This window comes from Malus sylvestris, chromosome 16 (assembly GCF_916048215.2).
Source record: "Malus sylvestris chromosome 16, drMalSylv7.2, whole genome shotgun sequence".
In the NCBI taxonomy this organism is placed as follows: Eukaryota; Viridiplantae; Streptophyta; class Magnoliopsida; order Rosales; family Rosaceae; genus Malus; species Malus sylvestris.
The window spans coordinates 15,086,336-15,111,260 of record NC_062275.1 but is presented as its reverse complement, the minus strand read 5'-3'; the positions used below and the strand labels follow the sequence as shown (position 1 = coordinate 15,111,260).

General features: G+C 41.2%; 1 protein-coding gene across 9 annotated transcripts; it reads left to right on the top strand.

Annotated features, from left to right (window-relative positions):
- Positions 1 to 21,621, top strand: LOC126608128 (dual specificity protein phosphatase 1-like). Of its 9 annotated transcripts, none has more exons than XM_050275921.1 (6): positions 1 to 366; positions 1,333 to 1,484; positions 1,580 to 1,715; positions 2,164 to 2,284; positions 20,391 to 20,536; positions 21,303 to 21,621. In XM_050275921.1, exons 2-6 carry the CDS (start codon positions 1,377 to 1,379, stop codon positions 21,323 to 21,325), a joined length of 534 nt encoding a protein of 177 aa, XP_050131878.1. In that variant the 5' UTR covers positions 1 to 366; positions 1,333 to 1,376; the 3' UTR covers positions 21,326 to 21,621. The 9 variants fall into 9 exon arrangements, with proteins under 9 accessions (XP_050131878.1, XP_050131880.1, XP_050131881.1 ...); XM_050275923.1 differs by having other exon boundaries at positions 1,318 to 1,484; XM_050275920.1 differs by lacking the exon at positions 1 to 366 and adding an exon at positions 396 to 705 and having other exon boundaries at positions 1,318 to 1,484.
- The last annotated feature ends 3,304 nt before the right edge of the window (positions 21,622 to 24,925 follow it).

The following is a 24,925-nucleotide window of genomic DNA, read 5'->3' as shown; positions in this document are numbered from 1 at the left end:
CAATTCCACCATTGCCACCTTCCCCCCGCCCCACCCTTACTACTCATTACCCCGTCACTGCTCTAACAATTTTGCAGGCCAAAGCCATCCATGGCTTCTTTAATCTCTCTCTCCTTCTCTTCCTCTCTCCTCCCGCATCCTCATCCTCTCCCAAAAAAAACTCCACTGCTTTGCTCGCGGACAGTGAACCAACTCTTGAAATTTACAATGGTCGAAAAGTGCTGTGAAAGTCCTCTTGAAATTTACACAGCCTTGCTCGCGGCTTATTGCCGGAACAATCTGCTTGACGAGGCATTTTTTGTTTATAACTGAAGACCCTCCCGCAATGCCAATCTGGCAATTATACTTAACAGTACCTTTATAAAGGTTTGCATTGATTTAATTATTTTTAAGTTTTTAATTAATTTATTTTTTATATTTTCCTTTTCCTAATATATCTCTTTGTTATTTAATTAATTAGTTGTAATGGTAAAGTTGTTAATTTATTAGTAGGATCTTGACTAGAAAGATTATGTGAAAGTGAATTAAAATAAGGATGTTCGTGTAATGTCCCAAATATGAAGAAATTTTGTGAAAACTCGATGTTTAGTGTTAAATGTTAGTGTAATTAACCCAACTTTTATATATCGGAGAGCGAAGAGAAACACAACGATCAAATACGCGCGACAAACAGACGCACTCCTTCTGATACTCGCAGCTTCTTCAGTGAGTCTTTTCTTCTATTTTCTTTCCAATTCTTCAATCTTTGTCAATTAATTTTATTTTTATTCTCACGCGCACCTGATCTCTAGATGTTTGTTCGTCCAATTTGATCTGAATTTTGCACTTCTGGGGTTGTTGAACAAACCAATGATCGGGGAAAGCTAAATTCATACTTTTATTTATTTTCTTAGGATGAGCTGAATTCATATGGGTAAAATTGTTTATGGTAATTTAATAGTTTGATTTGCTCCCACGGGCTTGTTTAATTGGTTATTCTCTAATCTCCAAAGGGTTACATCCGGGTTTACAATCCCATGTTGAAAAACTCGACTGATGTGTCTATGTCTATTTTCTCAAGAAAACTTGATCTGAATTTTGCCACTTGATTTGCTTTTTGTTAAGATGGTATTTCAGAAATTAGTCAAAGTTCATGTTTTGAGATCTAGATTCTGTGTTATGCATTGTGATGGGCTCTGGTCTGAATCTCGTATTTGCTGTACGTACTATTTTATATCGGTTCTTCTGTCAGTTAGTTGTTGCTCCCGGGGTTTTCTTTTCGTTTGAGTATATGATGCAATGGACCCGATTGATGAATTTGCTCGGCTTATCATTCAGATGTGTTCCTTGCAGCGGATTTAGTCTACAAGAGTGAAAAAAAGTTCCTGTGATTAGCAATGGATCAGATTGATGAATCCCTTAAGAAACAAATTGCAGCATTGTTGAGAGTTATACATGTGACAAGATTGTCTAAAGAGGACAATGTTCCGTGCCAAATTGAAGAGGTCACTAGATTTTATATTAAGATCTGTTTTTTGCCATTCACTGTTCATTGTTTCTACCGCCCTGCTTTCCGCAGTTTATTATTTTCATTTTCCAGGGTCTGTTCTTGGGTTCTATTGGAGCTGCAAATAACAAGGAGGAACTGAAAAACTTAAACATCACACACATTTTGACCGTGGCTAATTCTTTGGCACCTGCATATCCAAATGATTTTGTGTATAAGGTTATAAATGGTATGAATGTCGTTCCTCTGATCCAGTGCAATTCGTTTTCTCATGTCAATTTGATTTTAAAGCTACCCTCTACTTTTTAGGGATAATTGTACTTTAATTTTTTGTCTCTGAGTTGATTGTTTCTTACACAGTCTTCAACTTGCATTTAACCCTTTGTTTTGTGTAGCTGAGATGATTGTTTAGTCGATCATAAGTGGTTTTCAAATGATTTAGCATATATATGAAATGCATAAGTAAATATGTACATTGTTGGTGGTCTCCATTCTTCTAGATAACATTCCACTGCAGTATATTCTATACCCCAAGACCCCACCTTATCAAGTATCTAATGCCTTGGTCTACAAGTGTTTAACATAATTGTGATCATATTTGTTGTTTCAAGGCAAGGTGTGAGATTGTAGAATTGACGTCATGTTTATCTTTTGGTGCTCTTTTAAAATTGAGATAGTTGCGGACAGAGTCTGCACAGATTTAAAACAACACTTCGATGAATGCATCGAATATATTGATGAAGCTAAAAGATCGGGTGGTGGTGTGTTGGTTCATTGCTTTGTGGGAAGATCCAGAAGGTGATTTTTCTCTCCCAGTATAGGTTATTGCTTTCGGGTTGTCTTCTTCGCTATCTTAATTTAACTCATACTGTTAATCATTCCCATGTGAAGTGAATCCTAGAAATATGGTTCTGTTGATCTCTTTGATACATCATGGATAACGAACTAATGTTTTAGGATAAATGTACTTTAGAATTTGCATATCTGTTTGTTGACCCTAAAAACTATCAAGCCTCCGTGGCGCGCAAGCCGAGTAACTAATCAGGTAACTACGTCATTTGGTTGATACAATTCGTGCCAACTCGTTGGCCGAGCTCGGCCAAGGAGTAAAATGTGTTGATGTTGCGCTGAGCGCGCGGCTGACTTCTCGATCTTGCGACTGCGGCCGAGGAAGGAACACTCTCGGCCTTCGGGTTTTAGAGCCTGAAGACAAGGCTGCTAGTTCTCAAAGTTCAATATCAAATTCGGCTTTCAATGTGCCGAATGTAGTAACCTGTAACACCTCACTTCGCCGAAAATGCTGATAAGATGACCTCATGTCGCAGTGCTGTTTATCCAAACTGAAGGTGCTTCACGGTCGGATGATTCTACGGCAACAATGTTGTTTATCCAAACTGAAGATGTTCGCCGATTGCCTTCACAGTGTTGTTTATCCAACCTGAAGGTGTGTTGGCAAAAAAGGAAAATAAAAATCTCAAGATTGTTGAGAGGTTTCGCGTAGAGCGAGAATTTGCACAGGGCAATTTGTGTGTTGAATTGGAGAGACTTTAATGATGTACTCATCCCTCTATTTATAGTAGTCAACCTGCTCCCAATCGAATCACAACCCTACTCGGATTAGAACTCCTTCCCCCGATCTAACCTTATCTCGGCCACTCCTACTCCTACTAAGACTTTGAACTCAACCCCCTTATCAGGCCGCATTCAATCCTAAACTTCTACATCCTTATCCTGTCAAAACTCCTTCTCGTATCAAGATTCAACCACCCATGGACTCCTAATAGGGCACGGCCAGCCTTGGCTATATGGCCCATAAGCCGAATGACCCACAACGACTCCTAAACATGGCCTTTGGGCCGAGAACAATTATAAACTTGGCCCAAACCAAGCATTACCCCCTTGCTTCTGAGGTCGTCAACCTACATTCCTTGGTTCGACCCTTGACCTTGAAGAAGTGAAACCGACCTAAAGACAATCATTGAATCCTCTTGAGAAATACTACCATGCACATTTATGAGACATAACCCCACGATCTTGATTTCCCAACCGTCCTGCCACATGTCAGTCCCCTGGTTAACCTAGCAATCCACAATCATGACCCTCGAAAACATACGATCGCAAAAACGTCTCTCTTGCACTAAACCTGCCGCAACACGCAATCGTGCATCCTTAAACCGTGAAAACCTCAACCTTTTTGCCTAGATTTCCTGAACATCTACAATGATTAGCAACTTTCCCGCTCGATTATATCCTTAATTTTGAAAATCAAACGTTTAGCCTTCCTTCCCAAATGCCTATAAATACTCGAATCTCTTCCACGCGTACCTTATGCTTTCCAAAACCCTTGAAATTTTCTCACCACTTTGCTTTCAAAACTTTCAATACCAGAAAATCCCAAGCTTTCATCTCAGATATCTTTAAGCCTTCATCAATGGCCCCCTTCATTTCCCAACTCTCCAACGAGTTCAACAAGTGCAAAGACTTCATCGATCGGAACGCCATCAAGACCCTGCGTTTCGAGAGTGACCTAAACACCACTCACCAAATCCTATGCCCACTCTTTAAGGACACAGTGCCATCGTTCATCACCAATCTGCTTGGCACATTTGTTGCAAGGATTTGATTGGTCAAAGTGGTGTTTGACAAAGCCTCAAGGAGCCTGGCCTTTGACCAATGCAAATTGGGCGGCATGGGTCGTACGAATGGAAAAATTCTTTAGTAAAGAGTGGGAAGCTCTCGGCATCCACGACGCCATTAAACTCTCGACCATGGAGATTACCATGGATAAAGAACTCATTATGGCAACTCTAAGCCTCTGGTGCTTGGCTACCAACACCATGGTCATTCCGTTCGGCCTTATAACCCCCACCATCATCGACATCTCGGCTATTCTCGGGACTTCTCCTTCTGGCATTCCAATAGACGACACCCTTATTGGATGCTCATTAAATCTCGACCTCAAGGTGTTGTTCGACGAACAAGCCGTCTAGACGTTGAGCCAAAAAGGTCAAGAGCCTTCAAAAGAGGAAGTTCAGAAGTTGCATAAGAATTTCCTTAACTACAACACCCTTATCCTCCATTTTGCTGGTCGAGGGGAGGCGATTCTACGGAAGGGAGAACACGAGGCCTTCCTATTTTCTGTTGTACTAAGTCGAATAAGTGATTGGTCTAAAATATGCCACCGGTGGCGGAAGCCCTGGCTAGTGGTCATTCTCTGGCGCTCAATCCCGCTATCCTTGTCAACCTTTTGCGCTGCCTGGCAGAAACGACCATCAATAAGATTGACCTGTATCAGAATGGACCTCTCTGGGTGTTCCAACTCTGGCTGCAGGTTTATTTCTCCATACTTCGGCCAGAAATCTCCAACCTCCAATCCACTGTAGCAATCGACCTTTAGTTAGCTCTCGCCCAGTGCCTCCTCACCTAGCTAAAGAGGTCTTCAAACACTTCTTCGACCTAGACGTCCTTTTCAACAACGAATTTTTGATATGTCGTCGTCAGGAATACCCTCATTTCGGTAAACTTCCCACATCAATCTGGAGTGAAAGCGAAGATGCTGGTTTTCGTCAAAACTGGGGGTCGTTCGTGTTAACTCGCGACCTTCCCCTCGGTTGTGATGCTCGCCGAGCAAGTTAGGAAGTCTACCACCCCCATTTTGCTGCCCGACAGCTTGGCTACCTCCAAGGTTGCCCGGTGCCCCTACTTTTTTCTCGCTCCCTTCTAAGCCGAGGACACCTTTTTGGTTCCTCAGAAAGGGAGTGCAAAGACACCGAGGAGTTTCAGGAACGGTGTAAGAAATTTCACCTTCGACCAACTGTTCCTGAATCTTTCGGCACCAACATCTTCGACGACTGGTGGGAAGAAAATACTCACGACTTTTTTGGCGCTTCGGTCGAGGACGTAGTAACAAAAAAATTTGTGATCGACCCAAAAAAACTTATGCCCCTCAATCTAAAGAGACGCCCCAAGGTACACGACTATCTCTACCTTTATTCTTCAAACACTTAAACGATTTTACTAATGAGATTTCGCTTTCTCAGGCGATCGGGTATTGAAACAGGCAGACGTGGTCGCCCCGGCTATGGCCAAGAAAAAATTAACCCATTCCTCCAAGAAATCTAAAACTGACGCGCAAAACACATTAAGCAAACAGCCTCACTCGGATGCCGAGACGGCAGGTGAAGCCACTCGTCCCACAAAACGCGTCAAGAAATTGGCGAAGAATGGAGCACGAGAGATTCACGTTATCTCCAGCCACACCACCGGAACAATCACTCCAAATGCCTCTCCTCTTGTTCCTGTTGTTCAGGCCTCAGCGAAGAAACAACCATCTTCAACCAACCCAGCAACCCAAGCTCACCCGGCCCCTGAGGTCCCCGAGGTCGCAGTCGAACCAGTTGTTATACCGCTGGTCGAAACGTCTGCAGCTCTGAGGCCGACTTTAGCACCCATTCTGGGGGAGGCAACCCCTTTGATCGGGAAGAATCTCCCCAAGAATCTAAAACAATCAGCGATCATCTTAGAAGAGGTATGATTATGCTGGCAACTCTCTTCACTCATTAAATTCAAAAGTATTAACAACTCTTTTGTTTCAGGATGACGAGAGTGACGAGATTCTGCCGGTAAGTTGCTCTCAACCAACCGTAACTCCTTCCATTGATCCTCCCCCTGTGGTTGAGGTGACCGACCAGGTTGATCCTCTTGTAGCCGATCGTGGAAAAAGGCCTATCATTGAACCTGAAGCGACGTCAGAAACTCCAATTCACCCACAGGACCAAGACCTCATTATCCCCTCTCAAGAAGCGACATCAGCTTTTGTAAGGCTCGATTACTTTCTCTTGTCAATTTTGTTATAACAAGTCTGAACCAAGAAAAATATTAAATGTCAAGTGCCCAGTTATTCATTTCATCGAAAATTCTATGCGCCGAAGGGTGTTATCTATATTTCTTGGCCACCTCAGTGGCCATCGAACGTAGATAACCTGTTGGGTTTTTGGCTCAAAATTAGGATGATGCAATAAATTAGGTTTGTGTTACCTATTTGGTTTTGGTGTCCTATTTGGGTTTGGTTTTGACTTCTTAGTTAGTTTCCTTGGTGGAGAGATTTTGTTAATTACCTATTTGATTAGGATTTGGATTTATTTCCTATTAGGATTCCTATTGTAATCTAAGTCATATGCACTATAAATAGGACCTTAGGGTTAGTGTATTTAGTGTGGCTCATTCGTGTGACAATTTGGTGATAGTCAATTTGTGAGTTAGAGAGCAATTTGGGAGAATCTTCTCTGTTAGGTTTGGGTTCTCTACTTGTTTGGTTTAGGGTTTGAAATTTGTGGGATTTTGGTTGTGAGAGTTTAAAAACTCTTTTGTAATCTCCGTTTGTTTAGTGAAATTCCTTGTCGTGCTTCACCCGTGGAGTAGGCTTTACGCCGAACCACGTAAATCTCTTGTGTCAGTTTGAGATTGTTTGTTTTAGCTTTCACCTACGACGTTGATATTTGGTACTTTGTTATAATTCGCTTCCGTTTGCGCATAAAAGTACAACAAGTGGTATCAGAGCCCAGGTTTCGGCTTGGGCTTTGTTTGGCAGTCACTATGAAGCCTTCTGCGTCGTCGGTGAAAGTTGATATTGAAAAGTTCGACGGTAATGACTTTGGTATTTGGCAATTGAAGATGCATGCTTTGTTATTTCAACAAGAGCTTTTGAAAACGCTAAAGGGTGTGAAGGCTTTATCGGATTCGTGGACTGATGAAGAAAAAGAAGACGTTATGGAACAGGCACTTGGAGCAATCCTACTGACTTTATCGAATGAAGTCTTGCGTGAAGTTGGTAGCATCAAATCTGCACCAGAGTTGTGGATAAAATTGGAGAGCTTGTATATGACCAAATCCCTTGCTAAACGATTGTATTTGAAGAAAAGTTTGCATACTCTTCGTATGGATGAAGGTACGTCAATTCATAAGCATGTTGATGAATTCAATAAACTTATGATAGATTTGAAAAGTGTGGACAACCAAATTAGTGATGAGGATTATGCGATAACTTTGTTATGTTCTTTATCTCCTTCGTATGAACACTTTGTCGATACCATGCTATTTAGTAGAGAAAGTCTTAGTTTGGAAGATTTTAAAGTCGCTTTGAATTCTAAAGGGCTGAAGAATAAAGGGTCTGACACACAAGATGGAGCTTTGGTAGTTCAAGGAAGGAATAAGGAAAGGAGCAAACTTGGAAAAAAACACTTGTAGCTATTGTTATAAGAAATGTCATTGGAAAGTAGATTACCCTAAACTCAAGGGCAAAAAGAAGTTGTTTGATAAGTCTTTTGCTAGTGTTGATGCAAACATTGCAGAAGATCGTTGTTCTGAACTCCTCTAAAGGTTATGTGAAGAGATGGAGCTTGGTACTCAAACTCTTTGGGTGGAGTTCAATTCGCACTTTTTGTTCGTATGTTCAAGTTTTTGCTTGAATTTTGTTTCGTATTTTTTTTAAGTTTCCGTAATAGAATTTGTTGGAGAAGGCCAGGAGGAAATTTCAAGTTTGAAGACTTTTGGATTTTTTGAGTCTAGGTGGAGATCAGTTTCGAAACAATTTGGTGCACGTTTGCATTTGTATTTTGGTATCCCAAATTTGGAAGTTTGCTAATTTCTCGCCGAGGTGGAGATTGTTGGGTTTTTGGCTCAAAATTAGGATGATGCAATAAATTAAGTTTGTGTTACCTATTTGGTTTTTGTGTCCTATTTGGGTTTGGTTTTGACTTCTTAGTTAGTTTCTTTGGTGGAGAGATTTTGTTAATTACCTATTTGATTAGGATTTGGATTTATTTCCTATTAGGATTCCTATTGTAACCTAAGTCCTATGCACTATAAATAGGACCTTAGTGTTAGTGTATTTAGTGTGGCTCATTCGTGTGAGAATTTGGTGATTTTTAGGGTTTGTAATTTGTGGGATTTTGGTTGTGAGAATTTAAACACTCTTTTGTAATCTCCGTTTGTTTAGTGAAATTCTTTGCCGTGCTTCACCCGTGGAGTAGGCTTTACATTGAACCATGTAAATCTCTTGTGTCAGTTTGAGATTGTTTGTTTTAGCTTTCACCTACGACGTTGATATTTGGTACTTTGTTATAATTCGCTTCCGTTTGCGCATAAAAGTACAACAAGTGGTATCAGAGCCCAGGTTTCGGCTTGGGCTTTGTTTGGCAGTCATTATGAAGCCTTCTGTGTCGTCGGTGAAAGTTGATATTGAAAAGTTCGACGGCAATGACTTTGGTATTTGGCAATTGAATATGCGTGCTTTGTTAGTTCAACAAGAGCTTTTGAAAACGCTAAAGGGTGTGAAGGCTTTGCCGGATTCGTGGACTGATGAAGAAAAAGAAGACGTTATGGAGCGGGCACTTGGAGCAATCCTGCTGATTTTATCGAATGAAGTCTTGCGTGAAGTTGGTAGCATCAAATCTGCACCAGAGTTGTGGATAAAATTGGAGAGCTTGTATATGACCAAATCCCTTGCTAAACGATTGTATTTGATGAAAAGTTTGCATACTCTTCGTATGGATGAAGGTACGTCAATTCATAAGCATGTTGATGAATTCAATAAACTTATGATAGATTTGAAAAGTGTGGACAACCAAATTAGTGATGAGGATTATGCGATCACTTTGTTGTGTTCTTTATCTCCTTCGTATGAACACTTTGTCGATACCATGCTATTTGGTAGAGAAAGTCTTAGTTTGGAAGATTTTAAAGTCGTTTTGAATTCTAAAGAGTTGAAGAATAAAGTGTCTGACACACAAGATGGAGTTTTGGTAGTTCAAGGAAGGAATAAGGAAAGGAGCAAACTTGGAAAAAACACTTGTAGCTATTGTTATAAGGAAGGTCATTGGAAAGTAGATTGCCCTAAATCAAGGGCAAAAAGAAGTTGTTTGATAAGTCTTTTGCTATTGTTGATGCAAACATTGCAGAAGATCGTTGTTCTGAACTCCTCTAAAGGTTATGTGAAGAGGTGGAGCTTGGTACTCAAGCTCTTTGGGTGGAGTGCAATTCGCACTTTTTGTTCGTATGTTCAAGTTTTTGCTTGGATTTTGTTTCGTATTTTTTTTTAGTTTCCGTAATGGAATTTGTTGGAGAAGGCGTTGGAGGAAATTTCAAGTTTGAAGACTTTTGGATTTTTTGAGTCTAGGTGGAGATCAGTTTCGAAACAATTTGGTGCACGTTTGCATTTGTATTTTGGTATCCCAAATTTGGAAGTTTGCTAATTCTTGCCGAGGTGGATATTGTTGGGTTTTTGGCTCAAAATTAGGATGATGCAATAAATTAGGTTTATGTTACCTATTTGGTTTTAGTGTCCTATTTGGGTTTGGTTTTGACTTCTTAGTTAGTTTCTTTGGTGGAGAGATTTTGTTAATTACTTATTTGATTAGGATTTGGATTTATTTCCTATTAGGATTCCTATTATAACCTAAGTCCTATGCACTATAAATAGGACCTTAGGGTTAGTGTATTTAGTGTGGCTCATTCATGTGACAATTTGGTAAGAGTCAATTTGTGAGTTAGAGAGCAATTTGGGAGAATCTTCTCTGTTAGGTTTGGGTTCTCTACTCGTTTGGTCTAGGGTTTGTAATTTGTGGGATTTGGGTTGTGAGAGTTTAAACTCTTTTGTAATCTCCGTTTGTTTAGTGAAATTCTTTGCTGTAGTGAAATTCTTTGCCGTGCTTCGCTCGTGGAGTAGGTTTTACGCCGAACCACGTAAATCTCTTGTGTCAGTTTGAGATTGTTTGTTTTAGCTTTCACCTGCGACGTTGATATTTGGTACTTTGTTATAATTCGCTTCCATTTGTGCATAAAAGTACAACATAACCTTCATCGGTCGCGTGAATTAAAAAGCAATCTAATACACTAGGCTCAGCCATTAAGCTCTCTAGGTTCGAGCAATGAACCCGGAGACATGGCCGAAGTCTCTTCTTGGCAGGTCTAAAACAAATTCTCTCTACTACATTCTTCTATGATTTTCCTTGCATCTAAACCCTTTTTGTGCGCAGCCTTCATGGGAAGTCGAATTCGATGCTCTCTTATCGAGTACGTCGGAAGCGACTGGCCATTCAACAGTTACAATCGGGCCGGCCAAATCAACTGTTCTTGTTAGGTTGTAGGAGCTCGTCTCTCTCAGCTTTACAAGTTCTTAAATGTCAAGGCCTTGATTCAGTTGGTGCATGTCTGAACAATCTTGCAGCTGATGGTCAATTGAACACCGAGGCTATCACTCAAGCGTCTTCTTCCTTGGAACGGACCCGAGAATATTTCGGTATTTTCGAGAAAATCCTTCGGGCTAAAGACGACTTGAAAGCTGCAACAATCGCTCAAGATACTCTTCATCCAAAAGTTGAAGTTTTAAATGCGAAAATGAGGCCCTAACCGACCGTCAAATTGCCGAACTCCAAAATCAAAGGTCGGCAATTGCTTCCAAGCTTGCAAAGGATTTTGAGTCGAGCGGTAAATCTTACTTAACTGAATACATGGCTAGTGTGAGGCTAGTCGAGCAGCTAAAGATGGACAAGAGGAATCGACAAGCTGAGGTCACGATGGGCGAGGTGCGGTGGCTAGTGTTGAAGGTCGTTCTTGAGTCTCTCCTACCTTCATCACCCTAGAATTATTTGATTGTAATTGATCGACTCATTCCATTTGTACACTTTTTGCAAATTTAATGAAATGAACTTTTATTCCCGCATTTCCCATGTGACTGGATAATAGTTCTTTAAAAACCTCTCGTTGATTGGCAACTTATGAACTATACCAGTTCGATCCCTAAGACGATATGTTCCCTTGCCGAGAACTTTATGAATAACGAATGGCCCCTCCCAATTCGGCAACCACTTGCCGAACCTGGGGTCTTTAATTCCTACGGGTAGTACGGTTTGCCAAGCTTCTTCTTGCCACTAATAAGTTATAAGCATCGAGCTGAGCTTCTTCTAACTCTTCTAATTCTTGCCTCATGGCCCAATCGTACTCGGCGCTAAACAAACTACTTTGTTCAATTACTCGCAACGAGTTTATACTTAGCTCTACTGGCAACATTGTGTCGTGTCCGTAAGTCAACGCGTAAGAAGTCGTTCCAGTGGCTGTAAGTAGAGAAGTTCGATAAGCCCACAACGCTTCATTTATCTTTAAATGCCACATACCCGGCCTTTCTTTTATCATATTTTCAAGAATACCAATTAGAACCTTATTACTCGCTTCGGCATGTCTATTCGCCTGTGGATAATACGGCATAGATTGCTCAAGTCGAATCTTTAGATTTGCCGTATATTCCTTAAATCTGTCAAATGTAAAAATCGTACCATTATCTGTTATGATTGTTTCTGACATGCCGAATCTAGTCACAATGTTTTCTTTAACGAAATTACAAACTTCTTTAAACGTTAGCTCAGCATATGACTTGGCTTCGACCCATTTGGTGAAGTAGTCTATTGTAACGAGTATCCATGCATGTTTGGCTGATGGTGTGATTTTACTGATAACATCCATGGCCTATCCTTGGAACGGCCATGGTTTGGTGACCGAATGTAATGATTCGGTCGGTACTCTCTGTATTGGCCCATGGATTTGACATTGTACACAACCCTTTGCATATTCAATACAATCTTTCAGAATACTCGGCCAGAAATAACCGTGCCGCCAAAGTAGCCAACGCATTTTTCATCCAGATTGGTGGGCTCTGCAAATTCCTTCGTGTACTTCTACCATTGCTCGAGCAACTTCCTACGGGCCGCGGCATAGCAACAATAACCCATCCTCACCTTTTCGACACAACTCATTCTGGTATAATACGTAGTTTGTGGCATGAACCCTTGTCCGTCAGTCGTGTTTTTCGTTGGGGTTATCAATATATCGCATAATTGTCCTTCTCCAATCGTCTGGTAATGCCTCGACGGCACAAACCTCAATATTGTCCCTCCGTTCTAACAACGAAGGCAAAGACATGACCCGTGTACGGATTATGCAATCACGTTGGAGAACTTGCTGATTAATCAAAGCCGAATGTGCTTGTCGTGACACAGGTATTTCTCGGCCTAATTTGCCCCACATGAGTTGTGCTCCGAAGGCTATTTGAGCTAATTCGTCGGCGTTAGTGTTATGAACTCGTGAAATGTGTTTGAAAGTAACACCGTCGAAAGGTTCGGCCAAATAGTTAGCAACCATGTGGTAAAGCGCCAGAGTACAACTCATGCAACGAAAAGTCTCGTTGAGTTGATTAATGACAAGTTCAAAGTCACCAAGATCAAGGACACGAGTTGCCCGCAAATCGTGTAGCACGCCGAGGCCGATAACAAAGGCTTCGTATTCGACCTCATTATTTGTACAATCGAAATCGAGCTTGAGAGAAAAATACCAACGATTATGAGGGGGATTAAATAACTATCCCAACACCAGCCAAGATTGAAGTATTGGAACCATCAAAGTACATCGTCCAGTAATTATCACGTGTTTGTACCAAGCCGATGTCAATGTCATTACCCCCGAACTCATACGGGGAAGGGTGTTGGGCCAAAAAATCGGCCAGAACTTAACCTTTGACAGCTTTCTGTGGCACATATTGCAAGCTGAACTAAGAAAGGGTCATCGTCCACTTGCCGATCCGACCGAGTGAGCATGTAACGAATGACATCGGTCTAGCGATGACCTGAGTGATTGACGGGAGCATGTAATGTCTGAGTTTTGACGCGGCGAAAAATAAGGCGAGACAAAGCTTTTCGACAGCGAAGTAATTAATCTCTGATGGGTTGAGGCTTCGGCTAAGGTAAAAAATGGTCTGTTATCGCCCAGCATCATTGTCTTGTCCAAGAAGGAATCCAATGGATTCTTCAACCGCCGAGATATATAGCTTAAGAGGTTGGCCTCGTCGTGGTGGGACGAGGACTGGTGGAGTCGTTAAAAAGACCTTGATCTACGTAAATGCCTATTGGTGCTCAACACGCCATTCGAAGGTGTCGGAGTCCTTAAGTTTTAAAAGCATAGAGAAGGCTTTCATTTTCCCGGCTGAATTAGCAATAAATCGTCGGAGAAAGTTGATCTTGTCGAGCAACGATTGTAATTGTTTCTTAGTCGTCGGGGGTGGAGCATTAATGATTGCACGAGCCTTGTTGTCATCCACCTCAATACCACGGTGATGTACGAGGAAGCCTAAAAAATTTCCAGCTGATACGCTGAAAGCACATTTCGCGGGATTCATCTTAAGATTGTGTCGGTGCATGCACAGGAACGCCTAACAGAGGTCATCCAAATGCGTCTGCCGACGTGCTGATTTGATGACCACATCGTCGATGTAGACTTCGATGATGGTACCAATTAAATCATGGAAAATAGTGTTCATAGCTAGTTGGTACGTAGCACTTATGTTCTTGAGGCCGAAGGGCATGACGACCCAATCGTATGTGCCAAGTTCCCCGGGGCAACGAAAAACAATCTTATGGACATCAGCTTTGGCGATGAAAATCTAATTATAACCAGCATGCCCATCCATAAAGGATAAGATCTCGTGATGTGTTATGGCGTCAATTAACAAGTCGGAGATCGGCATCGGGTATTCATCTTTGAGCGTTGCCAAGTTCAAATTACAAAAATCGATACAGATGCGTAGGGCGCCATTTTTCTTTAGCACCGGGACGATATTGGCCAACCACTCGACGTATTGAGCGGTCCGAATAAACCCAGCTTTTTAAAGTCAAACTAGTTCGTCTTTTATGTCGAGCTGTACTTTGATCGAGAATCGGCGAAGGGCTGGCCGAAAGGCTTACAACCAGCTTTCATGCGTAATTCATGTTCAACAAGGGTCCAATCAAGGCCCGGCATCTTATGATAACTCCAAGCAAAACAATCTTTAAACTCGTTGAGTAATTAACAAAGTTCGACTTTCATGGAATCGGGTAACAATGCACTAATAAATAACGGTCGAAGGGCATTGGTCGTTCCAACATTTATTTCTTCTAAGGGGTCCTTAACTTGGGGTCGACTGTCTTCGAGTTCGGCCGGTGCAGCCTGATCTTTATCTAACGATAGTACTGGGCCGTTATCTTCCTCGGCCAAAAATTTGATTAAGTTGATGCCCAATCGTGGATGCTTAGAAATAACATACCAATGAGCCAGGAGACGTTCCATCGTAGATGAAACCGTGGCATGATGCCTTTCTCTTGTGGCATCATTCATCCGTGTAGGTAATTAAGTCGCCCAAGCCAAGTCTTGCCGAATCCTGGGGTACAGTCTCGGCGCCTACTTCGATGGCTTTCTGAACTAAGATCCAAGTCGGTCGTCCATCCTCATTAAAACCCTGTAGGGTAATGTAGCCAACGTGATTGTCATAATAGCGGGCCTGAATCATGTTGGTTTCGAATGGCTGATTATTGGCTAGATGGACCACAACCGATTTGCCGTCCCAAAAAATGAGAACTTGGTATAAGGAAGAGGGAATGCAATTCGTTTGATGAATCCAATCCTGACCGAGCAAAGCATTATATTCGGTCTTGGAGTCGACGATAAAAAATACGATAATGTGATTGCGACCTGCAATGTTTACCTCTAAAGGGAGCACTCATTTAGTTTGAGACTTATCACCGACAAAGCTGCTCATGGTTATCCCTAATGGGATGAGTTCTTCGTTGGATCGTCGTAATGCTTTCATGACAGATATGGGCATGATATTGACCGTCACCCCGCAATCGATGAAAATTTTGGAGATTGGGTAACCTTCAATGTGGGCCGTGACATACAATGGCTTTAAATGTTGAAGGTTAGCTGAGGATGAGCAAGGAAACAATTTGGCCAAGGCTGTTTTAAGTTTGGCGTCGTTATTTACTTGTTCATCTTCGGTGTTGGTGATGAAATCAACTTGTGTGGCTTCCTCAGCCACTATATCACCATCCAAGAAATTTGGTTGGTGTGTAGTTGGCTGGAATTCAACAGGTAAAACATGGACCATGCTGATTTCCATGTTCTCAAGGACTAAAGGGCCCATCGGATCCTGGTCGTTGTCTTCCGGGTTATCGAGGACTGTAGCATCGGTCGTTAGAACATCTTCGGCCTGATTATCATGTGTCTCAACACGTACTTGCTCTTGTGCCATGTAACCCGACCTTGCTTCCTTTTGACTGTTGTCGTCAAGCCCATTAGTTATTGGTGTCTGATTTTGCCCCTGCAATGCCTTACGAGCTCATTCCTCATAGGCGATCCGGGCGTCTTTTGTGTCTAGGTAGGCATCCAGTCGCGCCACCCGATCTTTTTCATCGGTCGTAAGACCGAAGAGAGATACGGTCAAAAAGACTTCGAAGTGGTGTCGTAAATGTTGAAGGTCGTCAAAAGAAAAAGGAAGCTCGGCTATATCAATGTCCGTGTATGGATCAACCTCAAAGCTAAGGACCCTGGCTTCTCATATGTGCTGGAACCTGGCTTTCATTGCTGGATCGGTGGTTTTCTAGATAATCTGTTCAACATCAAGGTAAGTTAGTGCCAGGTCGATGGCTTCTTGACATGCCTTGGGCAGGCCATACAAGTCATTGGCATAATGTTCTTTATGAAATTCGCGCATGTACTCCAAGGATTAGCCGAGGAATTAAGGGTGTAGGTTTCGCCGGACCTTTATTAATGGAACTTGCAAAGGCAACGAGGGAAGCTTGCTTTCGGCTTCTTTTCTAAAATGCTCGAACCGAGCTTTCATCTCCCCGAGCCGAAGAATGAGTTTGATGCGTTTCTCGGACTCTTCAATGGTGGTTTCAAAGTCGCGATCAACTGCCTTTTTCTCTTGAAGTAATTCGGCCATGATGGTCGGGGTACATCGGTCATCGTCGCTTCCTGTTGCCTCTTTCAACTACCATTTAATAGTTGGAATAGCATGTGCTGCCTATCGTCGAGCCATGCAATCTATCTGTTGGCGTCGACATTTTTGAGATTTGGATATTGCAATATACATACCAGTGGGGGAATTGTAAATGTACCAACGTTGGTCGCGTGGCTTAGGTGGTTTGAAGGTTTTTTTATTCTTCGAAAAACTTGAGCTGCTGGAATTATGCGAGTAATAATCCTTGTTATAAAACGGCGCGTCGAAGTCAAGGCGTCATCTAGGCGAGGTAAGACCATTTGTCTGTTCCTGAAGGCCGAGCTTACCAAACACTTTCTGGCGTTGGCCTCCGCCAAGTTCCTTTGGGGGTGTCGTCGCGGACTTGGATGGTTGTCGTGGTGTTGATCTCTCCTTGGATTCGGTTAATACAACGCGTGCCCTACAATTGCTACACAAAACCATCGACCCATCAATTTCTTATGCACTGGAATCTGACATAGATTCGACTACAGCTGGTCCTGAAAACTTGGTAGGTGGTTCATTGGAAAATAGGTCAATCTTGAGTCGTGGCTGGGAGTTTTTCTTTGGGACGTGTTGTAATGGGACAGACTCGGCCTTCCTTTTCCATTTTCTCTTGGGCAAATGGGCGTCTACCATGCCAACTGTTGCCGAAGGGAATGGATCAGCATCAACCGTCATTCGTTTTTCGAGAAACTTTAGCTTGCCTTTGTCAATCCAGCTTTGAATATCATCACGGAAAACGACACAATTGTTCGTGGTATGCTTAGTCGAGTTATGGTACTTGCAATACATCCAATACATCTTCCCTTTAAGCTTTTCGGCCTTAGGAATGTTATGTCCTGGCCAAAGTTTAATAATCTTTTCTAACAACAATTGGTCGAAATTGCATCAGCCTTTGTGATATCAAAAGTGTAAACTTTCGATGTTTTCGCCGTCTCTTCAGTGGTCAAGCGGGTTTTGGCATCCTTGGAATTAATTTGAGTCAATGCCTTGCAGACATATGGTTTATCTATTACTATCTCGGCCACGTCCACACTGACGTATTGGGAATCTTCGCCTTCGGTCGATTCGTAGCTGACCATGGGATTTTTTGGAAATCGTTCCTCGGGATGGGATTTTAAGGCCTTTTCTTCTCAGAGCAAATAATCATATTGCTCGACGTGTTGGGCTAACTCATACATATCCCAGAAGTTTGCCCCCAGAAATTTCTTTTTGTACTCCACGTCGAGCCCATTCAGAGCAAGCCTAACAAATTCGACTTCGGGAAGAGGTACTCGGCACCAATTCTTGGCCAATTTAAACCTTGTAAGATAGTCCATTGGTGACTCATCAGATGCTTAAGTTATCCTAACCAATGAAGAAACTGACATTTCCATCCCCGATCGATAGAATTTTTCGTGAAACTTCTCGACCAACTCCTCCCAGCTTTGGATAGAATTAGGTGAGAGGTTGATATACCATGCGAATGCTGAGCCTATTAACGAAAAGTTGAACAACCATAGTTTATAGAAATCACTATTGACATCTCCGCATTGCGTAGTAAAACGGGCCACATGTTCTAACGAGGATAAGGATGATTTTCCAACAAAAAGGTTGAAATCTGGAATCTTGAAACCTTTAGGATATTCGAACTTTTCCACATAAACTGGATATGGATGGATGAATTTTGGGAACTTCGACCCTTTTTTCAAGGCCGAATCGATCATTCGTTTGACCTCGGTCATATCGACAAATGTCGTTTCCATTCTCTGGTCAGATCCATCTGACCTACTACTTGATCCTCCCTTTTTTTTCTAAGTCAATCGTTTTGGGCCGAGTAAACACTACTTCGGCCTGTAGCGGATTACTTCTTAATGGAAGTTGCCGAGCCTGATCAGCAGATCCTCCTTCGAAGACTCTGCTAACTAATAACTTGAGCAATTTGGTGTGGGTCTCACCATTACTTCGTATTACCTCGAGCAAAGTGTTCATTTTTTGAACAACTGTCTGTTCGACTTGTCGAGATTGCTCATCAAGCCGCCTTCGAAGAAACGACCTAGTTGGAGGGTCAGAGCCTTCACCACCATCTTCGTCGTAGTCATCCACTATTCCTTCAATGAAAACGCCAGCAGTTCGGTTAAGTACTTCTGTGTTTCGAGGCTGGGTATCGAGGCAAACTTCCTTTTCTTGGTGTGTCATACTTGCAGCCTCAAGGGTCACAGCAACGAGAGGATTTCGCGCATGTGACACTTTTTGTCCAGGACTCTGAACCGGCAGATCGATCGCTGATTTTCCCATGGTTGTTTTCTTTTTTACTGATCGTATCTCGATGGTCATGAACTTCGTAGTTTTAGCACTGGGTCCCACTGGGCGTGCCAAAATGTTGACCCTAAAAACTACCAAGCCTACATGGTGCGCAGGCCGAGTAACTAATGAGCTAACTACGGCATTCGATTGATGCGAGGTGTGCCAACTCGTCGGCAGAGCTCAGCCGAGGAGTAAAATGTGTTTATGTTGCGCTGAGCGCGCGGTTGACTTCTCGATCTTGCGACTGCGACCGAGGAAGAAACACTATCGGCCTTCAAGTTCTAGAGCCTGAAGACAAGGTTGCTAGTTCTGCGAAGTTCAATATCAAATTCAGCTTTCAATGTGCCAAATGTAGTAACATGTAACACCTCACTACGTCGAGAAGGCTAATGAGATGACCTCTGCTAATAAGGATTCGAAAATCATTCTCGACCGAGACTTGGATAGATAACCAATCAACCATGTCACAGTGCTGTTTATCCAAACTAAAGGTGCTTCATAGTCGGCTGATTCGACGGCAACATTGTTGTTTATCCAAACTGAAGATGTTCGCTGGTTGCCTTCACAGTGCTGTTTATCCAAACTGAAAGTGTGTTGGCGAAAAAGGAAAATAAAAATCTCAAGGTTGTTAAGAGGTTTCATGTAGAACGAGAATTTGCGCAGGGCAGTTTGTGTGTTAAATTGGAGAGACTTTAATGATGTCCTCATCCCTCTATTTATAGTAGTCAACCTGCTTCCAATTGAATCACAACCCTACTCGGATTAGAACTCATTCCCCCGATCTAACCTTATCTCAGCCACTCTTACTCCTACTAGGACTTTGAACTCAACCCCCTTATCAGGCCGCCTTCAATCTCAAATTTCTACATCCTTATCCTGTCGAAACTCCTTCTCGTATCAAAATTCAACCACCCATGGACTCCTAATAGGGCACAGCCGGCCTTGGCTATATGGCCTATAAGCCGGATGACCCCCAGCGACTCCTAAGCATGGCCTCTAAGCCGAGAACAATTCTAAATTCAGCCCAAACCAATATTTTGGGCCCAAACACTGTTATTAAATATTAGAATAGAAAAAAATTTGGTTTTCAATTGCTGGTTTTAAAAATCGGCCAAGGCGGTATCTAGGCAGGCTAGGCAGTGGAGGACCGATGCGATTTAAGTGAAAACTCGCAGAAAATTCAGGTAGGGGCTAGGCGGTATCTAGGCGGTTCTATTGTTTTTAAATGTTTTTTAATTAACTTAAAAGGGTTTTCTGGGTAACCTACAAAATAGAACCTAGTTTATGCATTAGTGAATTTTCAAATTTGGTTTTGGATTTTGTGCTTTTCTTATTTTTATTCCATTAGTCTGTGATGATGACAATGCTATGATGACTTAAGTTTTAACTTTACCAAATTCTCACTACAAGTATATTTTTTTTATTTTTTAGAGTGTAATTAGGCACTTATTTATATGTTATATAATAAATTTAATTAAATTCACCTAGTTCGCCTAGCACCGAGGCACTAAACCCTAGTCTGCCGCCCGATTAGCGCCTAGCGTCTTTTAGAACCTTAACTTTTAACCAGATAAAGGTCAAGAGTTATGTAGTTTTGCCTAGTTTGGTTGAATCTAGATCAGATTCAAGCTCTGTCCAATGTTCATCAGTTCTAGTAAGCCATATTCAAACTAAGTCAGGACACTTGTACAGCATAGAAGAAAATATACTCTTGACTGAAACACTTTGCTTCCTAATATTATTTGAATTTGGAGTTTTTAATTGTTTTCCTTGCAGTGTGACTATTATTGTTGCATATCTGATGAAAAAGCATGCTATGAGCGTATCTCAAGCTCTTGAACATGTGAAGAGCAGACGACCTCAGGCATCTCCTAATGCTGGTTTCATTTCACAACTGCAGAGCCTTGAAAGGTCTCTTAGTGGTGGGTCATTATCGTTACACTTTTAATCCAAACTAAAGTTTATGAATTACCGCCTGAAGTAGCCGAACCTGTGTAGCATAGTCTTTGATTTTACTGACAGAGCTCCTCCTTAGCCAAACCATAACATAACATTTTCCTGCTGACCCGAACTCATGAATTTTAAGCATATGGTTTGTTCTAATGATACTGGTGTTGGCATTAATATTAACATTGTTGGTGATTTTAGGGGGCTAGTTCTCACTATACTTTATTGGAAATGCGTGTCACAAAAGGGTAAGATGACAGTGCACATGTTGAGTGTGGCACGCATATTTTGTGGCAAGATTTAAAGCTAAAACTGATCTCATGTTAGTATATGCTGTCATATAAGTCGGCCGTGAAAAAAACTGTAGGATAATGCTTAAGCATGTTTTTAGGCGGGAGTTTTAACGAAAAGCTCACGGTACTGTTCACTTTAACGAAAAACCACATTTTTACACTAAAAAGTCAAACTTGGTAGTATTCACTTTACCCTTTATTTTGTCCTTATCATTAAAACTCAAAGTTTTCAAGTCATTTTCATTAATTTTCCTATAAAACTATTGTGCAAAAGTTTGGCCCTTCAAAATCCGTAGTTGTCAGCTGAGCTATGTGATATCAAGATGTAGGTTTTTCGCTTTAAGGAGGTATTCTTATGTACATAATCTATGTTCCATGTTTATATATTTTGTACTGATGTTGGTTTGTTTATGATTTGCTTTGGATTTTCCTTTATATGCTCGAGCAGATGAAGAGAACAAGACAACATAATGTAGGTGGGCGGACTCCTGCGTTGAAGAACCTCGCTTTAATATATACGTTACCCAAGTTAGATGAAATTTGGTGGTACAGATAGAACTTTCAGTTGTTAAAAAAGAAAATGATGTGCTCTGTATTTAAAGCTGACTATGAACGATTAGGTTGTAAGAAGTGCAATAAAGCTCGTATTGCATAAAGCTTTTAATACATGTAGAGGTTCCCATAAATTTGCCCTAAGTGTGTATAAATCGTCGCGGTATATATAGATCAGCAGACTGGTACTGTCCCGTTGTGATGTTAGAAGGGATGCTAATTTGTATATAAATACCAATTAACAAATATAAACCCTAAACAATGCTGTGTTGGCAAAATGTATTTATCAATCAAAGGGAAGGATGAGAGTGACTGGAGGGGAATTGAAAGGAAGGAGAATATGAGAACACGACTTCTTTTGTGACTAATACCTAATACTGTTGGAAATTTCAAAACAAAAGATATGAAACAGGTGATGGGTCGGAATTATTAGAGTGATAGTTGGATTGAAGCAGGATTTTGAAATTTGGGAGAAGCAACAGGAGCGACCAGATGGACTGATGTGGAACGACCGGTCGGACCAATAAAACCTTGTAAAGCGACCGTTCGGGGCATGTTGAAGGACCGGTGGATGTCGTCGTGAAATTCAAATTCTTCATGTCACATTGAATGTAGGGAGGTGTTTAGTCGGTTTTAAACTTTAAACTTTGATACTCCGTTATAGTATCAAAAGCATTTCAGAAACATGTCCTACAAGCTAGAGATTGAATTCAAATGAAGAGACATTTCACATGAAATTGTGCCCCTTTATTGAAACGGTGCAACCTAAGTGTTATATGGTTTATGAATGATTGTTGAACCATCGTACGTATTAAACCTCTATTGACGAGTCACAGACAAGTGCTACAAGAAAATTTTATATTTTCCCTCTCTGCCTTTTTTTTCATTGAAAACCAAAGCACCAAGAACAAAATTATGCAGTTTATGTTTTTGGCTTAAAACTAGAGTGTTCTTGTTATCTTTAGTGTTTTTCAAGTTTATCTTAGGAGTACAAAACATGACAAACAAAGGGCACAAGGTCAGTGATGCATTATATCCACAAGATTACATACAAGTTGTGAAGACCAATTTGTTAAGCCTAATAGCGTAGTAACCTACGTACGTATCTTGAAATAAGCTTTCATCTTTCTTAGCCATAACCCACTAGTCGTTACTATCCAATAAATACTATCAAACACAGGAAAAGTTTTTTGTCGTCAATGATATTGGCGGGAGATGTAAAGCTAGCTAGTAGCAAAGTTCATGCCAAGGCCAATTAATTCGTCATGGATTCTCGTACGTGTTTTTATATATAGTTGCCATGAAAGTTCTTTCTTCTTTTCTTTGGTGCCAGTTATTTATCACCGCTTGCAAGAACAGTCTGTTTTGAATTAATAACTGAGACTGAAATATTGTGTGGCCTCTATCGATTACAGGTCGTAGATTTTGCTGTAGGTGTAGTGCTTGAAGCCTTGGCGGGATCGAAATGCGAATATATAATTTGTCATAGGGCTTTTCCAATCGAGATATAAAAACATATGTTTTTCTTCCTTAGCTACAACACTTCAATTACGCTACAAATCCAGTCTCCTTGCAACTTTCTGAGACTCTCCAAAAACTAAAGAGACAGATAATATAGCTCTAGACACTCTCTGATCACTCTCTCTCTCTCTCTCTCTCTCTCTCTCTCTCTCTCTCTCTCTCTCTCTCTCTCTCTTAAATTTTGAATGGTTTTAGGCATGAGCCCATTCACGTAGTAGTAATTGATATAATGGGATGAGAATGTACGTAGTAGTTCAGCGACGATGATGGGACGTTCATTCTCTGTCTCGTAAAGTCTCCAACGCAAGAGTCAGTATCATCCGGGGCGTCTTATTATTATTATTATTATTATTATTATTATTATTATTATTATTATTATTATACACACACACATATAGAGGATATAGCTAGCCTAGCTACGTATTTTCCCACCAAAACAAAGAATGGAGTTCAGCAGATGACCAGCAGGAAGAATTTGATAAATACATAATACCTATTGAATATTTATATATGCTCATTTGGCCCTCAATATTCTGATATATTGACCTGTAAGTTTAATTCAATGCTTAAAATTGAGTGATCGATAACAGTTAAATCAAATATAATGGTCAAATATGTGTCTAGACTTAGTGCATGTAGGTACTTAAGAAACATAGGTGTAACCATAAAATGATGGATCTTTAACGAAAAACTCCAAATACTGTTCATTTTAACGAAAAACCATATTTTTACACTAAAAAGTCAATCATGGTACTATTCACTTTACCCTTTATCTTATCCTTATCGTTAAAACTCAAAATTTTCAAACTATTTTCATTAGTTTTTCTTAAGGGGATTTCACGATGTTTTCTTCATTTTGTAGTGAAATGAGATACTAATAAGCTTTTTCAGCCCTCTGCCACCAATCACATCTTAATATTAAACACTTGTGTTTGGGATAAAATCTGAACTTTGGGCCAGAGAGAAAGTCGGCCCAAACCCAAGGCCTAGAGGAAAACTTAGGAGGCAGGAAAGAGGCTTTCGGCTGGGCACAAGTTACAAAGGTCACCTGCTTACCTGCTCAAAGACCACAGAGGGTAGGCTATTCAGTCACTACACAGCCCAATAAAGTACTTTATTGGTGGCATTCATGTAAAAAAGCTAGTGAGTCATCACCAAACCGCATTCGGGCACCGCTATTACTACAGGAACCCAAGCTGAAGTCGTCTATAAAAGGAGGAAGAGAAGACAGAATTAGGGACACTCAAACAAACAAACAAAAGCCAAAACTCTGCTCAAGCCAGATTTGCCTTCAACGAAGCTGTAGTCAGCACAAGCCTTCATCCCATTCGGGATAAACCTTCCCAAACCCCTGTAATAGCTCTGCTACCTTGTTCATGGTGGTATCGATTCATTTTGTATCCTCTTCTCCCCCGTCAACCCCTCTAAAAGCTTTCAGACCTCTGACAGAGCCACAAAGATAGATTTTGTAAGAAGTTCAGCCTTGGCCAATAAGGTTCAAACTTACCCGACTATCTTTGCTCTGTCTTTGTCTTTTCTTTCTTTTAAAAGCACAATAACATGTTATATATTCCCAGTTATATACAAGTTATTTCTAGCAAAGTCATAATGAAAATGAGTCTTCAGCACTTGAATCCGATCTGAATCACGTCAGAGTTCAAATCAGATCTAAGTCTCAAGCCCGGCGGGCATGTAATTTAAAGATCAGTTTAAAAGTCCTTGGCCTCAAGGCATAAAAAAGAACTCTATGTGGACTCAACCCATCCACGACAATCCTTGATAAGCGAGAAGTCCGAAGTTACTTGGGGCGCAAGTAATCAATCTATTTCTCCGTTTTGTTGCTATTATATCTTGATTCGTAGAAAAGGCTTAAGCATGGAGTGAATTCTGATAGAAAGCCTCAAGGCCTACACCTAAGGCCCCACGAAGGCATCTATTTAGCTTCATTTCATGTTGCGGTCTAGTTGGTCCGAGTATAAGGATTAACTCTGATGGGAA

Coding starts and splice junctions, on each gene's coding strand:
- LOC126608128 (XM_050275915.1), top strand. CDS start 2,203: ATGAATGCATCGAATATATTGATGAAGCTAAAAGATCGGGTGGTGGTG. Junction 6,015..6,081: donor CAGCGATCATCTTAGAAGAG/GTATGATTATGC, acceptor CTTTTGTTTCAG/GATGACGAGAGTGACGAGAT. Junction 6,304..21,302: donor AAGAAGCGACATCAGCTTTT/GTAAGGCTCGAT, acceptor ATGCTCGAGCAG/ATGAAGAGAACAAGACAACA.